General features: G+C 44.5%; 1 protein-coding gene across 1 annotated transcript; it reads left to right on the plus strand.

The window, feature by feature from the left end:
* Window positions 1-1,875: 1,875 nt before the first annotated feature.
* On the plus strand, window positions 1,876-3,396 carry Gja10 (gap junction protein alpha 10). Its single transcript, XM_041667907.1, has one exon. The coding sequence runs from the start codon at window positions 1,876-1,878 to the stop codon at window positions 3,394-3,396; it is 1,521 nt and encodes a 506-aa protein (XP_041523841.1).
* The last annotated feature ends 12,996 nt before the right edge of the window (window positions 3,397-16,392 follow it).

A 16,392-nucleotide genomic window follows, 5' to 3' on the forward strand; every position in this document is an offset into this window, starting at 1 on the left:
TCCCAGACTATAGGTATGTGTCTCCATGTCCAGTCCACCACTTTTTTAATCTTTCTTTCTTTCTTTCTTTCAGAAGGAATTTCGTCATTTTTCATCAGGCTAGCCTTAAACTCTTGGTTTCAAATGATCCTTCTGCTTCTAGTAACTGGGACTACAGGAATAAGGAATAAGCCTGGTTATTATTTTAGGACTTTTATTGCCTACTCTTTCACATTTACTTTTTTTCTTTTTGTTTTTAGAGACAGGGTTTCTCTGTGTAGCCCTGACTGTTCTGGCACTCTCTCTATAGACCAGGTCTCAAACTCAGAGACCCACTTGCTTCTGATTCCCAAGTGCTAGAATTAAAGGCCCATGCCACAATGCCTGGCTTACATTTAATATTTTAGTCCATCTGGAATTTAATTTTGTGTTGGGGGATTATAAAAATTTTAAAAATTATATGTTTCACTTGAAATCTTTCTGGTTGGCATTCATTTTATCTTTTCAGTGTTGGTCCATCTTGTAGGTTAGTAGTAGCCTTTAGTGGTTAGTTATGGTAAGGGACCAGATATACCACACCTGTTGTTGAGTTTCGGCATCTGTGCAATGCTTAGGAAGCAGTAAGACTTCAGAAAATATTATTCAATAGATAAATTTTAAAATTAAAAATTGTGTCATATATTTTAATTTAATTATATTTCTTTTTTCTTATCTGTAAGCCTTCCACATATCAGAAATCTCAGGTTACTAATATCTTAACCTTGGAAAAGCACTATTTTTCCAGGATGAACAGCATAACTTGTGTATACCATTTACGCCTTGATTCTTTCCTAGATGACAAGCTCTCTGGAGAAACAGTTTATACTAACTTTTCCAAGTTTGCAAGAATTCTATGAATACCTGGCTTTCCAGATGTGTCTTTTTGGCACCGTTTCTGTGTCTGCCTACATTACCAGCACCCTGACTTGAAAGAGTTTCCAAGTATTCACTTGACTGACTTCTCTTTATGTATGGTTCATCTTCAGTGGCACCATGAACCATATATGACGCGAGTCTGCTTTGCTTTCCCTGTTGATAATTTGGTGGAAAGCTCATGGGAACATATTTTAAATTTTTGCATTGATACCTTCTGTGTAGATAGATCAAGATAACACGGAGAGTCTCTACTTGCAGGATGTACACTTTTTCAAGAAATGAGACAGAAAATCAAACATCACACAATTCTTCTAGGTAACACACCAAATGAATGGCTGTGGAAACTTAGGAAACGGAAAAGTCAGTGTGAGCTGGGCTGCTAGAGAAAAGTTCTAGAGGAGTCGAGCCTTACTTAAGATCATGTTAGGTATGAGATAAATAGGTTTTTCAAATGAGTAGGAATATTATCAAGACTGTGGAATGCATTGTACAAATATGGAGACTCACAGGTATCCTAGAATGAACATGTGGGAGACAAGAGGATAAGAAGTAAACGAGTTAGATTAGTAAACGAGTTAGATTGTAGAGAGTTGGCGTTTTGTCCAGAAACTGATATTCCTTGGAAAATTCCAGTTTCAAATATGAAGCAGAGATATCGGGAGTTGTGTTGACTTAAGCAAAGAGTCTGTGCTATTTATGAGCATGTGCCTTTGCAAGTTGTATTCTTCAGTCTTATTAACTTCTTTGTTTTCTTTTTTCTTTAATATTTATTTATTATGTATATGATATTCTGTCTATGTGTATATCTGCAGGCCAGAAGAGGGCAGCAGACCTCATTAAAGATGGTTGTGAGCCACCATGTGGTTTCCGGGAATTGAACTCAGGACCTTTGGAAGAGTAGACAATAGCTCTTAACCACTGAGCTATCTCTCCAGCCCAACTTCTTTGTTTTCTGTGTATTTCAGATGTGACTTTCTAGCCATGGGGGATTGGAACTTACTAGGTGGCATTCTAGAGGAAGTTCACTCCCATTCAACTATCGTGGGGAAAATCTGGCTGACCATCCTCTTCATCTTCCGGATGTTGGTACTTGGTGTCGCTGCCGAGGATGTCTGGGATGATGAACAGTCCTCCTTTGCCTGCAACACCCAGCAGCCGGGTTGCAACAATATCTGCTACGATGATGCTTTTCCCATCTCTTTGATCAGATTCTGGGTTTTGCAGATCATCTTTGTGTCCTCCCCTTCTCTGGTGTACATGGGCCATGCACTTTATAGACTCAGGGACTTTGAGAAGCAAAGGCAGAAGAAGAAGTCACACCTTAGGGCCCAGATGGAGGACCCAGAGCTTGACTTGGAAGAGCAACAAAGGGTAGAGAGGGAGCTGAGGAGACTTGAGGAGCAGAGAAGAATTCATAAAGTCCCTCTGAGAGGATGCCTGCTGCGTACTTACGTCTTACACATCCTAACCAGATCTTTGCTAGAAGTAGGGTTCATGCTAGGCCAATACATTCTCTATGGGTTTCAAATGCACCCCCTCTACAAATGCACCCGACCCCCTTGCCCCAATGCAGTGGACTGCTTTGTCTCCAGACCTACAGAGAAGACCATTTTCATGGTCTTTATGTACAGCATTGCTGCCCTCTCCTTGTTACTCAATATCCTGGAAATATTTCATCTGGGCGTCAGGAAAATCATGAGGGCACTTGACGGCAAGTCCAGCAGTGGGAACACTGAGCATGAAGCAGGCCTTCCGTTCCATCCAACCAACTACTCGGGGGCCCAGCAGTGTATGGTTTGCTCTTCTTTACCCGAAAGATTCTCCCTACTTTCAGCCAACAATAAACAGCAGGTCATCCGAGTCAATATACCAAGGTCTAAAAGCACATGGCAAATTCAACACCCCAGGCAACATGATGTGGACGTCTCCTGTAGCAAAAGAGACTGGGCTGAGAAAGTTGCGAACAGTGGACAGCTCCACGTCCACAGCCCTTGTCCCCACGATGGCAGTGCCAGAATTCAGCACCCAGGACAGCAACCGTGCCAGTCCCTCTTTGGCTCCAAGAACGCAAGGTCTCAGTCCTGGGTAGGTACAATGACAGCTTCTCCCCACTGCCCACCATCTACATTAGGAACCTGGGAGCGATCCCAGGGCCCAGAGGCCTCAGGCAAACCTCTTGCAGATCTTCAAAGTCACTTCCAAGGCAGCGATGGCAGCGCGCACGAGAGTGGGGTCTGGGTAGACAGACTCAGCCCAGGCAGTCGCAAGGCCAGCTTTCTGTCCAGGATGCTGTCAGAAAAGGGACAACTACACAGCGACTCAGGAAGCTCGAGGTCTCTGAATAGCTCCTGCTTGGATTTTCCACAAAGGGAAAACAGCCCTTCGCCTCTCCCATCAACCACTGGGCACAGAGCATCCATGGTAAGTAAAGGCAGCCGTGTTCATCCACCTCCTCACTCTTCCCCTTTCATCCGACATGGGATATATGTAGATGGGTATTAAAAGAGAGGTGAGTTGAGAGAGAAGTTAATTTATGGAAAAGCAAATTCATTCATTCATTCCATTCAGTTAAAGTCAGTTCACTCAATTAGTAAATACTTTTCCTGAAAAGTTACACTAACAGTTAAGTGATGGGTATGGTTAGGGTACCATCTCCTCACTGAAGCCCCCAGAACACAGCTGTGAGAGCGAGTCAGCTGAAAGTGCTGTGTTGGTAAAAACTGCTGTGACAGTGGGGCCAATGGGCTGAGGAAGAAGCACCTGACTCTAAAACTGCTGGTTGCGGACACTCCAGAGTGAAGTTACTTTGAAATGAATCCTGAAAGATGTTTCTTTAGAGCCAAGAAAACTGTGGCCCATGGAAGGCTGGAGCACTAGAAATGTAAAGACAAACCCCTATAGCTGGTGTCTCTCGGGGAGCAGCTCTGGGAGGCCAGAGCACAAAATAGTATGAGGGATCCAGAGACAGAGATGGCCAGAGAAGTGGGCATGAAGGCCTTGCAGGGAGGCAATACAGAGCCATCAGAGGGTATGAAGAAGAGCGGAGGAGGAGGTTCAGTTGGTAAAAAAATGCATTATGGTAGCAACAATGCATGCGCCCCAGGTAAAGGGTAAGTCTTACTTAAGAAATGGGTCTAAGAGCACTAAAACCTGCAGTACTGATACTACCTCTGTTAAAGCCAAGTTTCGCTGGAGAACTGGATGCATAGCGATCGGTGTTCTCCTGAATATCTGTGTTCATAATAACATTCAGAGCTTACCACTAGTTTCAGCCAGCTATCGCAAAAGACTTGTATTTACCAATTAATGTCTTTCCTTGACTTATCCCTGGATAGGTTCTAGAAAAGGTTAGCTGATAAAGTAATGACACAAAAAGTATGTGTATGTTCATGCATGTACTTATTTGTGTGTGTGTGTGCGTGGTGTGTGTGTTGGTAGAGGTGCTGGGAGGATGGTTCAATCAGTAAAGCACTCACAGAGTTCCAATCGCCAATACCCACATATTTGCTGGAGTCACAAAAATGCATTTGTCATCCCAGCTCTGGGGAGACAGTAGGCTCTTTGAGGTTTCTTGGCCTGCTAGTCCTGCCAAATCAAAGATCTCTATGTTTAATGAGAGAACCCATCTCAAAAAATAAGGTGGACAGTGATAGAAAAAGATATTCTCTATTGATCTTTATCCTCTTCACTGTGCATGAACACACACTCAACACATACAGACTCACACACACACACACACACACACTTGAAGAGAACGCTCTGTCCGTCAAAGTGTAGAGAATGACTCAGAGTAGGTGTCATTTCCAAGCTTGAGTTGCCCTCATCTAAGCAAGGAGGCCATTTGATTTAATATGTTGATTTAATACCTCTGGCAGCAAAGGCCAGATAGTTCACAAAGTCCAGAACTAGCACTACACTGGTTTTAATTTTGTTCTCTGAAAAGCCACTGTGAGAGTAATGGCCCACGGGCATCATAAAGGACAGTGAATATCTATTTGATTACTTTGTGATTCAGTAACAGAGGATGGCATTTGTTTTAATGATTGCTCTGAAGAGTCAGGTTTGTTTTTGTTTCCATAAAATGAAAACCTCTCTAAGTTTGAGGGGACCCTTGATGGAGGAAGGTCATTGGCTAATAAAGGCACTGCCCTGGCCCATTTTATTGGTTAGAGGATAGGTGGGAGGAGTAGGCAGAACAGGACGCTGGGAGGAAGAGGAAGTGAGCTCAGTCTCGACAGCTCTCCTCTCTGGAGCAGACACCTGGGAGAGACGCCATGCCCCGCTCACGGCATGAAGCTCCAACCCAGGATGGACTAGGCTAGAATCTTCCCGGTAAGACCGGTTCTCACAGATTATTAGAGATGGGTTGATCGGGATGTGAGAATTAGCCTGTAAGTGCTAGAGCTAAAGGGCCAAGCAGTGCTTAAAAGAATACAGTGTCTGTGTAATTATTTTGGGGCATAAGCTAGCCGAGTAGGCGGCCGGGGTGCTGGGAACGCAGCCCCGCCGCCCTTATTACTACAGTTGGCGCCCAGACGTGTGGACAACTAAACCCACTTAAAAAACCTGAGAAGGCTTAAAAATAAGGGAGCGAGAGTTTAACACAGATTTTTGCTGTTTGTTGGTGGCGTGCTGTAGAGAGATTTCCTAATTCGGCAACAGTAGCAGAAAAAAAAAACGCTGTGTCATTTTAAAGCGCTACTTCCTGGGGCTGTGCCGCCATTGCGATCTCTGTCTGGCTCCTGCGGGAGACAGAGCTTTTGAATAGAGCATAAATGGAGTAAAGTGCTACGATTAGTTTGATGGCAACTAGACTCACTGTGTCCTCGGGTCTGCTCTGCTTGCCAGAGGCAAGCAAGCACCTCATCTAAGAGAGGCTTCCTGACTCAGCTTTAGCTGCAAAGCCTGCAGCTCATTAAGAGGTCCTGCCACGAAATACTTAAACAGTGTTGAGGAAAAGCTGAACGCATGCTTTTCGGTTTTCAGCCGTAGCAGGAAAAAAGCTGCGCCGTTTAAAAATGCTGGCTTTCTGGGCCATCCTGCCAGGGCAAACTCTGACTGTTTGAGGCAGGAGGGCCGGCTACCAAGAGAGGACGTGAGTGTTGTCTGTTGTAGCTCACTTGCTGGCAGGGACCTTGAAATGCCATACAGTTGTTGCAGTAAACATGGCTACAGCCTGTATATCAGCCATGAGGCTGGAAAGCTAAGGAATGGACTGGATCTAGCTGGCAAAGCCACGCCTTTAATCCTACCCATATTGCTCAGTAATTTAAAGGCTCGTGTGGTCAGAAAAAGAGAGATATACAGTAAAGAGAGATTCAAAGACAAAGAAAATTTTTAAATGGTTTACAGTGTGTTAAAAATATATGCAGACTAAAAGTTGAAGTTCTTAAAGTAAAAAACAAAAAAAGGGAGAGAGTTGTTGTGTGTGGTAGCACACGCCTTTAATCCCAATGCCTGGGAGGCAGAGACAGGCGGATCTCTGAGAGTTCAAAGACAGCCTGGTCTACAGAGTTACTTCAGGTCAAAGATACAGAGAACCTGTCTCAAAAAGCAAAGAGTTAAAAGTAAAAATAAACAAAATAGAGGTTAAAACAAAGCTGTACAAAGATGGAAAATACACAGAGAATCTTGATACTGTATGCTATTATGATCTCTTTGAATTATTTGAATGCTGAGGAAGGAGCAACAGCTGCTAAAAGATATTTATTTATAAATGCTGCTGAACTAATCCAACATAAATATTGTGAAAATGCCTTGACTTTGAAATTTGGATCTAAGGACATGATGCTTTGGAGAGGAGTTTCTTATTTTGTTTTCACAGAGGATGAGACGCTGTTCATTTCTTCTATTCCGATTTGGTATGATGGACCACGCCCTCCTGAAGGGTTGGTGTGAACGCCTTCAAAAAATTGCTTCGCTCAACTGCCAACTGAGATGAAACTAGCACACAGGTTATACCATGAAAGACCTAATTAACGATGCCCCCATTCAGCAGGAAGCAGTTTGGAGAGAAATAACTGCGCCCATGTTCCCAAATATGGTTTATAAACGTTCTTTTACATTTTAAGGGGGATATGATATAGGTATGAATAATTTGCATTAGTATAGATTTTGCTTTATTGATAGAGATTTAAGGTCAATTTTGTTATATGTATAAGTGTTTCTGATTTTGATTAAGGTATTGTGATTGTGTAGTTCATTTAAATATGTAATGTATAATTAAGAAATATAGGTTGTTAATGGATAATCATCGTTAATAGTAAAGCTTGTAGTCATGTTAGTTAGATTTTCTAGATATATAGAGATATATTTTAGATAGACATTCTTCATGTCTTTCAAAGATTACAGAATAGGACATTTAATGCTTTAATAACTGAGGACTTTTCATGACAATGAGACACTCTGCTCCTGGCAGCACCAATCTACTTCGAGAGGAAGATGGGCATCAAAGAGGATCCTTATGGAGTTTGATAGCCATTTGGGCAAGAAACTGTTCTTGCCTGGACTATTGCATAAACTGGACACAGAGAACCCGCAGAGAGAGGACTACTGAACTTGCCTAAGGTGAGATGATCTTTCGGGGTTCCTGATTCATTTTGAAAGAGTCTGCGAGACATTCTGCAGGACACAACAGATAGTGACTGAACTGACTTTGAATTTTCCTGCTTTATGGAAATGTCTGCTGGATACCATGGGCCTGAAGGCTGAAGATGGATGCCCCAACGGTACAGAGGAACTTTGGGTGACTGTCCAGGCAGCGAGATGTCTTTGTCATTTCTAGAGTTTGAAGTTTCTTAGTTCTTGTTTACTTAGGTAATATTATATCTTTCTGGAGTCTTTGATGGAGTTAAGAATAGTTAGTTATAGTTATAGTTTTCCTTAGTCATGATAAAGATTATTGTAACTTTTACTTGATAACTGTTATGTTATATGTAATTTTGCTATGTTAAAGTTAAAGCTTTTTTTTTTTTGTTTAAACCGAAAAAGGGGAAATGATGGAGGAAGGTCATTGGCTAATAAAGGCACTGCCCTGGCCCATTTTATTGGTTAGAGGATAGGTGGGAGGAGTAGGCAGAACAGGACGCTGGGAGGAAGAGGAAGTGAGCTCAGTCTCGACAGCTCTCCTCTCTGGAGCAGACACCTGGGAGAGACGCCATGCCCCGCTCACGGCATGAAGCTCCAACCCAGGATGGACTAGGCTAGAATCTTCCCGGTAAGACCGGTTCTCACAGATTATTAGAGATGGGTTGATCGGGATGTGAGAATTAGCCTGTAAGTGCTAGAGCTAAAGGGCCAAGCAGTGCTTAAAAGAATACAGTGTCTGTGTAATTATTTTGGGGCATAAGCTAGCCGAGTAGGCGGCCGGGGTGCTGGGAACGCAGCCCCGCCACTCTTATTACTTCAGACCCTTAATTGAGCTCACTTGGTTGAACTCACACCTATATTTCTTCTTTGTTTTACTCTCTGTGCCAATGACTGCATCCTTCTGAGCCAGTTCAAACTTCCTTTGTATTTATGGGAACTATGTTAGTATACTAGAACTGGACGAGGACTCTCCTTCTTAGACTTTTACCAGAAAGCTTCTCTCAAACCAATACTATGCTTAGGGTCAGTGTATGAGCCTTGACATCCTAAGCCAAATCAGAACAAGGATCTTAGTTGTGCACACATATTAAAGTCATCTTGGTACTTGAAAGACTTTATGCTCAGAACTCACCCAGTTGTAACTAAAAATGAAGCCCGGGGGTGGGGCATAGACAGACATCAGTATTTTTAAGACTCCTGTGGTAATTGTAACGTGCGGCCCAGGCTAAAATCATTGCTTTAGAGGAATTTTATTGGCGAGTCTCCCTTCTCATCTGCACTGGGGAAGTCAGCAAGACAACATTCATCAGCTTTCTTGCACCTCCTTCCGTAGGAGAAATCGCAGTTAGCAGGGATTTTCATCCTTCAGTTCCTCTTCTGGAAGAGGACGGCAAAGCTCAGAGTCCCAGAGAAAAGATGAAATGGATAGGCCATTTTTCACCTTTTATTCTTCTTCCCCGCATGGACTTAATTGCAATTCGCATATAAAAAATAGTGCCAAATAGCTTGAACTGAGGAAAAAGCACTACCAACCTCTTTACAAACACAAGACACAGGATGAGGATACAGGCGAATGGTAGAGCATTTGCCTTGTATGCACCAGGCTCTGCAAGAACAACACCAAGATCACCCCAAACAAGACATGGAAATCTAATCAGGCATTGTATTTGTCACTGGTCATTACTGAGATGAAATACCTTAGAGAGGCCGACTTCATAAGGAAAAGAATTCCACTTAGCTCACAGCTATAGATGTTCAAAGCCATGGCTCCAGCTCCAGCCAGCTCTGGTGAGGGTGATCCAGCTTTGCCACATCTTCAACGCAGGCGCATGTTTAAGGAACATCTTGAAACAGAAACCAAACAGAAACTGGGATCCATAATCTCTCACAAGGCTTCCCAACAAAGAAAAGTCTAGAACCAGATGGATTCACTGTTGAATTTCCCTAGACTGGATTGGGACACAACAAAGAGAAACCAACTTCTCCAATGAACATAGATGTAAACATTCTCAATAAAATATTTTCAGCCAGGCGGTGGTGGCGCACGCCTTTAATCCCAACACTTGGGAGGCAGAGACAGGCAGATCTCTGTGAGTTGAGGCCAGCCTGGTCTACAAGAGCTAGTTCCAGGACAGGCACCAAAAACTTCAGAAAAACCCTGTCTCGAAAATCAAAAAAAAAAAAAAATTTCAAATCAATTTTAAGATACATTTGAAAGATCATAACATAGAAGGTAGGGGCTGACACACCCAGCACTTGGGAGGTAGAGGCAGCTGGATCTCTGAATTTAAGGCTAACCCGGTCTATAGAACAAGTTCCCCATGATAGCTAGGGCTACACTGAGAAACACTTTATCAAATAATAATAATAAAAAAAACAAAAAAATCATACACTCTATAGATAGAACAATCACTGTTTTCCACAGCGATTTCTTCAAGGTCTAAGTACTTCTAGAAAACAACTATTCATCTTGATGTGTACCCTGGATACAGTGGAAAACAATGATTTGATTCTAACGTTCACCCTAGGTAAGATGACTCTCCTAGACTTGCTACGGCAACATAATGTGTGGTCTATATACATAATGGAATTTTGTGCAGGTGTAAAGAAAAGTGAAATCATGACAACTGGAACTCATTACAGTGAGTGATGGAAGCCAGAGTCAGAAAGCCAAATGTCACATTTTATCTCACACGCATAACCCAGATTTAAATTTATATATACATGAATATATATGCATATTTATATATGTGTTTGTAGGTCATGGAACTAGAAAAGAAAAGGAAGAATTCACAAAGGGAAGTGGGAAGGGAAGAGGGTAACGCAGGATAGATAAGAGGAAAGCAGAAGGGGACTCACGGGGAGAAGAGAGGGAACGGGCTGAAGTTGGGGAGAGGAATGGGGGCAGGAAACGAATGAGAACGAAGTATAGTGCCACGCATGTGCCAAGATGCCACGATGAAGCCTAATTCTTTGTACGCTAACCTAAAAAAATTAGTTTAAAAAATAAACACAATAAGATGTACAATAATAAAAAAAACCTCTAAAAAGGGGAACGTGTGTGTGTGTGTGTGTGGTGGTGGGGGGGTGGCACCATGACCCACAGTGTGAAGGGGCGTGGTCGATTAGTATTTAGAATTAACCAGACCAGTTTAATAGATTTAGCTCTTTTTTTTTTTTTTTTTTTTTTTTTTGGTTTTTCGAGACAGGGTTTCTCTGTGGCTTTGGAGCCTGTCCTGGAATTAGCTCTGTAGACCCGGCTGGTCTCGAACTCACAGAGATCCGCCTGCCTCTGCCTCCCAAGTGCTGGGATTAAAGGTGTGTGCCACCACCGCCCAGCCTAGATTTAGCTCTTAATAAACAGAAGAAAGAGAATTTACAAACCCAGGGTTCCATCAATCCAGGAGTGCAGGGAACAAAAGAGGAAGAGGCAAGCTCACCTGGATGTTTTATCTGGTTTTTTTTTTTGTGTGTGTGGGGGGAAGGACACCCTAAACAGAATGTGATTGGCTGAAGTTCCCCATCAACAATGAGTTGAGCCTCCCACCTCTAACACTAATTAAGACAATGCCCTACAGGCTTGCCTGCAGCTCAGTCTTCTGGAGGCATTTTCTCAATTGCGGTTCCCTTCCCTTCTGTCAGATTACTATAGTTTGAGTCAAATTGACATAAAACTAGCCAGCAAAGAAGGAAATTTTTTTACCTCAAAAATTTTTTTTCTTTTTCTTTTTGGTTTTTGAGATAGGGTTTCTCTGTGTAGCTTTGGAGCCTGTCCCGGAACTCATTCTGTAGACCAGGCTGGTCTCAAACTCACAGAGATACGGCTCTCTCAGTCTCTTGAGTGCTGGGGTTAAAGGTGTGCACTGTCACCACCTGGCTCAATTTGTTTTCTCTTGAGACAAGATCTCTCCACAAAACGTTGGCTCTCCCAGAACTCATCCTGCAGACAAGGCCAGCCTGGAACTCTCAGAGATCCACTTGCCTCTGCCTGCCAAGTGCTGGGATTAAAGATTGTGCCACCAAATCCGGGTGTCTCTACATTATTATTATTATGTTTTTACATTTCAAATTCTGTTTTTGTTTTTTTAATTTTTTCCCATTTTTATTGATTCTTTGGGAGTTTCACATCATGCTCCCCAATCCCATTCATCTCCTAGTCCCTCCATATCTACCCCTCATTCCTGAAGTGCCTCCCTAAGGAGAGCTAAAAAAGAATTAAAATAAGATAAAAATAAACAATAATAAAAAGATAAAATCAAAAAAAAAAAAACACTCCGTTCCTCTTTCCCACCTCTCCATCACCTCTTCATTCACTGGCATTGGGAGCTGCTGTGTGTCATGCAGTAGACCCTTTTGTCCAAACAGCTTTTCTTGCAAATGTTCATTGTGTAATGAGTTGCTGGTCAGGGTCAAGGCCTCTGGCTTTGGTGCACCATCAGTACTGGACCCTCACCGACACTCCTCTCTGATATCCTGCTGCTGTTGCCCAAGTCATGGGGATCCTGTGGCTGTGGTTTTACCCGACTAGTCCCTTCACACACTCCAACAGATGGGGTAGGTGTTGGGGTATACCAGTTCTGACCCTGGATGTGTGCTTGGGTCTGCTCAGCATTATTAACAAGGATATTTGAAGGGAAATTTGTTATGATTTATTAAACTTCTGGCCTGCAATCTTTCATAATTTATCAATTGCTAAAGAGGAGGAAAAAGGAGGAGGAAGAAAACAGAACGAGTGAAGATGGGTCCCCCACTTTAGTGAGCACCTGGCTATAGTCTAGAGTGGCTTCCTTGTTGGTCAGCCATGATCATTTCCATTTTTTGGGTAAGGAAGTGAGTTACTTGTACCAAGCAGCACAATTAGATTTGGAGAGACATAGTTCTTGGGACCCTGGTGTGTCCCTCTGTTAGTGTGGGGGATAGCAGCGGGTAAGGGACAGAGAGAGCTTGGTAAGGAGAGTTTATTTAGTGGGAGGGTTTGGGATGGTAGGGTGTGTGGGGGGGAGAGAGAAAGAGAGAAATAGAGGGACACAGAGAGAGGGAAAGTGAGAAAGAAGGAAATGGGGAGAGAGAGACAGAAAGCTGCCTCCTTAGAAGGACAGTGGGCAGAGGGAAAGGAGCCCAGGTGGGCTCAGTTGGGAAGGAGAGAGGGAGGGAGGGAGGGAGGGAGGGAGGGAGGGAGGGAGGGACAGGGTACCTTGGTGACAGGGCAGGCTAGCATAAAAATCCTAACAGTTAGGGCTAATTTTGTTGTAAGGATATCTGCTTCAATCCAAATTCAACCTGATCCTTGCTCATCCTGCAGAGGCCATAAGAGGGCTTTGGACCCCTGAAGCTGGAGTTATAGATGGCTGGGAGCCAGGTGACATGGGTGCTGGGAACTGAATGCTAGTTCTCTGCAAGAGCGGCAGAGAACTTAGCCACCGAGCCATCGCTCCAAACCCAAATCCAGCATTCTATATTTGAATTACTTTCTGTATAAACTGAGGGTTTTGGCATCAATGTAGAAACTGAGGCCATGACTGCCCTAAGGTATGGTAGAGGGGAAGATTTTTACTGTACACATGAGAAAGAGTACAGCCAGAGGCATCTGGGACAGTTCAGAGCAAAGAGAGAAAGCAGTATAAGGAACACAACAGACTGGGTGTGGCCATGAGGTGCGGGTGGGGGGTGGGATCGGAAGAAAGGAAGACAGAGAATACAGGCCAAGGAGAGCAAGGAGGGGGTCTAAGAGAGTGCAGAGCTGAAAAGGAAGGGTTATAAAGGAAAGAGAAGCTAGGGGAGGAAAACCTACAACCTGGAGAAGTTTAGGGCAGGGGTGGGGTGAGAGAGGTACAGAGAGCCACAGGTGTCTGTGACGAAACCGAGGAAGTCTGGAAGCCGGCATGAGCTTTGGCACACTAACAGGCACCACAGCCATTTGTCCTGAGTTACTTTTTTGTGCATTAGTTTTCCTAGACAGGGTTCCTCTGTGTAGCTCTGGCTGTCCTGGAACTTGCTCTGTAGACCTGGCAAAGTGCTGAGATTAAAGGCGTGGGCCACCACCCGGCTCGTCCTGAGTTTCTTTGGACCTGACACTTTCCCCTTTGAAGAGCAGGCTAATTGAAGAATAGTTACAGTGGAGTTGGAGAGAAGGCTGACCCGCGCTTTAGGTCTGGCATTTGGACAGACAATAGAGGGAAGAGGAGAAAGACAAGGCTGTTGCAGGCAGGAGTCAGTCCTTTCCTGCTAAGGTTAGTGGGCGGAACCATTTCCATGCTGCACTTCTGGGATGGGCGAACTGTACAGACCTACACTGTGCAGCAGGCTTTGGATCCCTGCTGTTTGTGATGCAAAGCTCCAAGTGGATGGGTAGAATTGATGTCATAAGCTTTTTGAGTCTATTTTTTAATTCTCTTTCAGAACATGCTTCTAGAACTTTCATCTATTATGAAAAAATAATCCACCAAGAGTCCTTGCCATCTGCAGGATGGAAGCTATGCCTTGGCCATCTCCAGCTGGAAGAACTCCGCACTGCTGGCTAGGGTGTTTGGCTCTGGAGTGTCTTCCCAGGCCCGCGTGTTAAAGGCTTGATCTTGGAGACCGTGGAGCCTTCAAGAGGCCCTCGTGAGAACTCTTAGGTCACCAGAGATGTGCCCTTGAAGGAAATGTGGGATTGCAGCCCTCTCCTTTTTCTTTCTCATTTATTTATTTATTCCTTCACCTTCCTTCCTTCCTTCCTTCCTTCCTTCCTTCCTTCCTTCCTTCCAGGAGCTCTCTACTTAGCTTGGGCTGTCCTGGAACTCTAATGTAGAGCGGTCTGTCCTCTAACTCAGAGATTCACCTGCTTCTCCCTCTCAAGTGCTGGGGCTAAAGGCATGGTTACCATGTCTAGCTCCCTTCTCTTTTCTTTTGCATTCTGGCTACAAGGTAAGTTTTGTCACGCGCTCCCTCCAAGACTTGCTGCCACACCACAGCCCCCAAAACGATGAGTTCAACTGGACATGGGCTGAAACCTCTAAACCGGCAAGCCAAAACAACCCTTTCCACTTTGTAAGTTATTTATCTTGGGTCTTTGTTATAGTTGCAGTGAGTGCTGGGCGCACCTGGCAGACAGGTTCATCTCTACTGGAGCTCCTTCCTGGGGCTGGAGGCAGCCTCTTTCAGCTCAGCCTGCTCATTCCCTGGGCTGGAGGCAGCCTCTTTCAGCTCGGCCTGCTCACGGGGCTTGAGGCGGGTGTGAAGATCCCCTAGGGAGGAATGATGAGACACAAAGATCTACAGACAACTGTGCACAGCTCCTGCCCTGAGGATTAGAATGCCCTCCCCCTTCCCCACTCCCAGCAGCCCAGTGAGACACCCAAAATCTGCAGCGGCAGACAGGGATCCCTCTAACATGGCTCCAGAGCAAGCTGGAGGCTCCAAACTCAACCTGGGCTTGAACTTACTTCATGTCTGTTTATTTATTTATTTATTTTGGGTTTTTCGAGACAGGGTTTCTCTGTGGTTTTGGAGCCTGTCCTGGAACTAGCTCTTGTAGACCAGGCTGGTCTCGAACTCACATAGATCCGCCTGCCTCTGCCTCCCGAGTGCTGGGATTAAAGGCGTGCGCCACCACCGCCCGGCATACTTCATGTCTGTAAGGGAAAGGCCGACAAGAAACTGACCATGTGATGTCTCTCATCAGTTTGTTTTGTGAACGTGAAGCAAATGTAATTTTGCTTTGTCAATGCTGTAGAAATTCAGCAATGACTTAAACACTGGGCCAACGCATCCACGACCTGATTATAGTCCTGCTGCTGCCACTCATTGTCAGTGACAGCAAATGTTGACCGTGACCCCAAAATTACTTCCAGGGGTTACCAGGAGGTACTGTCTTGTCTTCATCCTCCCTGTGGTCACGAGCTATCTAGGAGAGGGGTGTCGAGAGACACTCGGCCGCCACAGTGCAGAGTGTCATGGTGATTCGTGGAAAGAGTTCCATAGCTCTTTAATCTAACACATGACCAGATTGCCGCGAAACCCTGGCCACATACCCTGCAAAGACTTCAAGTCATAAGAAGAATCGATGTGGTTCAAAGTCATGAAGCTCTGTCATCTCTGTATCCATGACATCTCTGTATGCCAACTTGACACAAGCTAAAGTCATAGGGAACCTCAACTAAGAAAATGCCTCCATAGAATTGGGTTTTAGGCAAGGCTGTAAGGCATTTTCTTAATTAGTGATTTGTGTGGGATGGCCCAGCCATCCTTTGACTGGTGGTCCTAGGTTCTATAAAAAAGCAGGTTGAGGAAGCCATGAGGAGCAAGCCAGTTAGCAGCACTCCTCCACGGTCTCTGCATCATCTCCTGCCTCCACGTTCCTGCCCTGTGTGAGTTCCTTCCCTGACTTCATGATGAACAGTGATATGGAAGTGTAAGCCATATAGCCCTTTCTTCCCCAACTTGCCTTTTGGTCATAGTGTTTCATCACAACAATAGAAACCCTCACTAAGACATCCTGTGGAGATAAATTTGGGTCATTCACTTGCTACATGGCTCACAGAGTCCCACTTACCCTGTACCTGCCTGGGTAAGTGACTGATCTCTCTTTCCCTCCCCCCTTCCTCTCTCCTTCCTTCCAACCCTCTCTTTAGTGTCTCACAATGCTCAGTATTTCCCCTTCCCTTCCCCCTTCCTTTTCTTCCTTCTGTGCTCATTAGTTTTTGCTTGTTTTTAAGACTGGGCCTCACTATGTAGTGCTCTCCCCCCCCCCCCCGCCCCCGGCTTGCCTGCAACTTGACAGGTAACCCAGGCTGGCCTTGAACTCACTCCTCTAACTGCCAAGTGCTGGGATTAAGGCCTGCACCACCATTCTCAGAGCTTGCTACCTTTCATCAACTTGACCCAAATCTTTACACCCCAGAGAAAAGAGAATCTCAAAGGAGGAGCTGT

The sequence above is a fragment of the Microtus oregoni genome, unplaced genomic scaffold (genome assembly GCF_018167655.1).
Source record: "Microtus oregoni isolate MIOR12 unplaced genomic scaffold, Mior012 000017F_ref0000208, whole genome shotgun sequence".
Lineage (NCBI taxonomy): Eukaryota > Metazoa > Chordata > Mammalia > Rodentia > Cricetidae > Microtus > Microtus oregoni.

What these genes read in the sequence shown, in the direction of transcription:
- Gja10 (XM_041667907.1), top strand. Translation starts at nt 1,876, where the DNA reads ATGGGGGATTGGAACTTACTAGGTGGCATTCTAGAGGAAGTTCACTCC.